Source organism: Phoca vitulina, unplaced genomic scaffold, assembly GCF_004348235.1.
Source record: "Phoca vitulina isolate PV1807 unplaced genomic scaffold, GSC_HSeal_1.0 scaffold91, whole genome shotgun sequence".
Lineage (NCBI taxonomy): Eukaryota > Metazoa > Chordata > Mammalia > Carnivora > Phocidae > Phoca > Phoca vitulina.
In genome coordinates, this window is record NW_022589794.1 from 2,809,235 (window position 1) to 2,813,510 (window position 4,276).

At 58.4% G+C, this 4,276-nt stretch overlaps 1 protein-coding gene across 1 annotated transcript in view; it reads right to left on the bottom strand.

The window, feature by feature from the left end:
- Positions 1-4,061, bottom strand: part of LRCOL1 (leucine rich colipase like 1) — a 6,208-nt gene extending 2,147 nt beyond the window's left edge. Inside the window, exons 1-2 of the mRNA XM_032396382.1 lie at positions 4,021-4,061; positions 37-334 (exon numbers count right to left, since the gene is read on the bottom strand). Coding sequence (XP_032252273.1) covers positions 37-334; positions 4,021-4,061 — 339 coding nt within the window. The remainder of the gene's footprint in view (positions 1-36; positions 335-4,020) is intronic.
- Positions 4,062-4,276: the final 215 nt, after the last annotated feature.

Here is a 4,276-nt window from a genome sequence, read left to right on the forward strand (position 1 = left end):
CCCCCACCCCCGGCCGGCCACCCTGCCCGGACGCACCTTCCGCCAGGGCAGACATTTGAGGAAGACGGTCCTGGGCGCGCAGAAGGTCTGCGGGTTCAGGCTGGTGGTGACGCAGCAGCGGCCCCGGCACTCGGCGTGGTGCTCGCACGCCTCTCCCAGCCTCTGCAAAGCCGGGCGCCCTTTACCGCCCTCGCGGCAGACCCAGCTTCCTGCTAGGAACACCCTCCCCTTCCTCCTGCGAACCTTCACGGTTCCTGGAATATTCCAGACCCGATGGGTCCGATGGCCGGGGGAGCCAGAGGAAAGGGAGAGGGAGGGAGCCAAGGAGGTCTGTCTGTCGTGAGCCACGTGGACAGGAGGGTAAAACGAGGCACCGGCTCAGAGAGGGCAAGTGCCTCCCAGGGTCACAGAGCCAGCCCGGAGCTGTGGCTGGGTCCCACCCCACCCACGGGAGGCCGCCTGCTCTCGAGGGCTTTGATCCAAGTTCTCCAACCTTTGGTCTGAAAACTCCTTTGCAAACTCAAAAACTTACTAAGGTGCCCAAAGCTGATGTTGGTGTGGGTTCTAGCTAATGACTTCCCCAGCGTGGGCACTAACTCTGAGAGAAGTTTTACCTATTTATGCATCAGCCTATTTAAAAATAGGATCCCCGTCCCATGTTAACATAAATAACAACTTTTTATGAAAAATGGGTATATTTTCCGAAGTAAAACAAAACGCTGAGCGCAGGCAGAGTGGCGCGTCCTGCCCTGGGCCGTCGCTTCCGCCTGGCTTCCCGCGACTCGGGACTGTGGGGAGTCGGGGTCCCGAGTCCTGGGAGATGCCACCTGTGCCCCCCGGGGAGGGAGGTGCAGGGCAGAGCCTCACACACAACCAGCAGGAGCCAACCGAGTGCAGGGGGTCCCCCGGCCGGGCCCGCGGACCGCGGGGTCCTGGAGCACTCGGGGCTGAGGCTTCCGCGCTGGAGACTCGGTCACGGGTTTTCACAGTGAGAACTTCGGTTTGGGTTTGAAGATCTTACTGACATAAAATTGAAGCTGGGAAGGCGCTCGGATACCGGGGCCTGGAGCCCAGTGAGGCGGCTTTGCAGGTGAGAAGCGTCCAGAGGAGGAGGGTCACCCCTGCCCTGGGGCACCGAGGGAGCCTCTGGGGTGCAGTGGGTGCTGGGACGTGGGGGGACTTGTGCATTAGGGAGGTGAAGAGGGGACGCCAGGACAGGCACTCTCACGCTGCCCACACCCCTCCCAGCGGAGACGCTTCGCTCTGCCCCCACCCCACCCCCACCGCGCTGCCGTCTGGCCTGGATTTGGTACCGGGGCCCCGGGCGCCAGAGTCAGCCGAACTGGGGGCCCCAGTGCCTGGGGAGAAGGCTGTGTTCCCAGGCATCCGCCTTTCCAGGATCCCAGACAAGACTTGTGGGAGCAGGCACCCGCAGGAAAGGAGCTGGGAGCCCCAGAGAGCCCGAGTGGGGGCCACCTCCACGGGCGCGGCGCCACGGGGTGCACGCTGACCTTAGGGAACAGGAAAAAGCTCTTGGTCCTCCAGGCCAAGGACACGGACAGCAGTGACAACAGCAGTAGCAGATGCCCGGTGCTCGCCATTGGGCTCGCAGCTTGTCAGTGCCCCGGACGGCCATCCCTGCCCCCACAGCACCCGCCTGGTCACCTGCTTCTTTCCCCCGCCCCAGTCTCCCTTGCAAGATAGATTTTTTTTTAATTAATAGACATTATTTTCTAGAGCAGTTTTAGGTTTCCAGAAAAATTGTGCAGCAAGTACAGAGAGTTCCCATATAGCCCCGCTTCCCCTGCCTGTTTCCCTATTACTAACTCGTGTGGGCGCAGTCGGCTCGTTACAATTGGTCAGCTGATACTGATACATTATTACAACTGGGAGTCCACAGCTTCCTTAGGGCGCACTCCTGGTGCTGGATGTTCTGTGGGTTGGACAAATGCCACCACATTAGCACACAGTGTTTTCACTGCCCTGAAACCCCTGGGCTCCACCTGTTCTTCCTTGCCCACGAAACCCTGGCAGCCACGGATCTTTTGGGGGATCTTTTTTGGTCCCATCATTGTGCCTTTTCGCCAATGTCCTAGAGTTGGAACCCTACAAATGCAGCCTTTCCAGACTGCTTCCTTCACTCCCTAAGACTCATTTAAGTTCCCTCCGCGGGTCTTCTATGGCTTGATAGCCAATCTCTTTTTATCACTGAGTGGAAAACGAATTTTCAACACCCCTTTCTCTGGGGAATGATTGTGCCTGAGTTAAACAGGAGCCTCTCTGCTGTTAGAAAGCACCTGTGGGACCCTCACTGCTGAGCCCCCCTGCTCAGTCCAGCTCCTGTGTCCCCCAGGCGGGCAGGATGACACGGGGCCCAGCCGACCCCGCCCACACGCTGGGGTGGAGTCCCTGCAGTTTGGGGAAGTGGGCACGGCAGCCCCCAAGCACAGGATCCCGTTCTGGATCCTGGAGGAGTCCCAGCTTAGCCTCAGATCTAAGCCTGAGCTGCCCCCACCTGCATGTGGGTGTTTGGCTGGTTGCCTGGCTGGCCATTCATAAAGCTGACAGTTTGGCCTCCAATTTTGCCCCTAGTTCTTTTATGTTGGTGACGCGGCATCTGGTTGGCTCAGTGGGTTAAGCGTCTGCCTTCGGCTCAGGTCATGATCTCAGGTTCCTGGGATTGAGTCCTACATCGGGCTCCCTGCTCGGCGGGAAGTCTGCTTGTCCCTGTGCCTGCCCCTTCCCTGGCTTGTGCTCTCTCAGGCGTCCTCTCTCAAATAAATACATAAAATCTTTTTAAAAATTTTAAATAAGAAAGTGAACAATTCAGTGGCATTTAGTGCACTTTTTAAAAAAGATTAGAGAGAGAGCACATGAGCACGAGCGAGGGGAGGAGCAGGGGGAGAGAGAATCTCAAGCAGACTCCCCGCTGAGCGCAGAGCCCAACTCGGGGACTCAATCCCATGACCCTGAGATCCTGACCTCAGCCAAAACGAAGAGTCGGATGCTCAACCGACTGAGCCCCCCAGGTGCCCCCATCTAGTGCATTCTTAATGTTGTGCAACCACCTCCTCTATCTAGTTCCAGAACATTCCATCATCCCATCCACAACCTGGAGTCCATCAGCCTTCACTCCCTGTTCTTTCTGGTGTCTTCCAGCGGTCCGAGCCTGCGGGGAGCAGTCTGACACTGAGGCCTCAAACCCCAACACGCTGTCTTCCAAAGCCCTGCAGGCGCAGGAGGGGGTGTCCCCCCCCCCCACTCAACTCTGAACCTCTGGCCCCAGGCCTGTGTTTCCTGCTTGCTCTCCACCCCCTCGTCCATGTTCCAGAACCTCTCCTCGAATTTGTCTTCCTGCACCCTTGGCAGGGCTCCCGTCAGGACTGCCAGCCCCCGACCCAGGGCCCACGAGCCTTAAACTCAGACCTGTCTTGGGTTCCCATCCCAGGTTCCCTCTATTTGCTGCAGGGTCTTGGGAGGACAGCTGAGCCTTTCTGGGACCTTGTTTCCCTGTCTGTGAGGGGAAGGGTGGGCTCCCACTGTCCCTTCTGTGTCCCCTGAACCTCTGGTTTCCAGATGATTCCAGGGAAGCCATGCTCACCTCACCCCTTTGTCCCTTACTGGGGTCACCTGTGCTGAAAAGCACGGTGGAATTCTGTTTGCCAAGCTTCCTAGACTGCTCAGGTCCCGAGGCCGGGAGCCCTCCGGACTGCAAGACGAGTCCTCCCCACGGGGCTGGTCCGTGCTGAGTGCCAGGAATTTAGAAACACAGAATCCCTCCAGGGAGAAAGGCAGACACACGGTGCCGGCGTGCTTGGAGGGGATGCAGAGGGAGGAGGAGGGCCCGGGCGCCGAGCAGGATGGTGGAGGATGGTGGAGCCAGGACAGGGCTGCCCGGGGACGCCTGGCTGGGGGCAGGCTGCTGGTCAGGAAGGTCATGAGGAGACGCTGCAGCCAGAGCGAGGTGTTGGGGCAGGGAGGGGGCCCTGACGGCTCCGGTTTACCTGCTGCTCAACTCACATCAACAGGAACGCCCGCTGGTCTGAAGACCAAGGCGGCATTTTCCCCAGAGCACTTACAACACGTGTCAGCACAGTATCAGTTCACCTCCACAGAAGTATCCAGAAATTACGTGCCGCAGTGTGAAATGCAAATTCCCACACGGACAAATCCAGCAACACAGACATCTCAGAAAGGCAAGAGGAGGTTTGCTCTGTTTTTAGTTCACTTAACAAAAATTGCAAGTCACAGGATACACCGCCTGTCTGCATTTTGG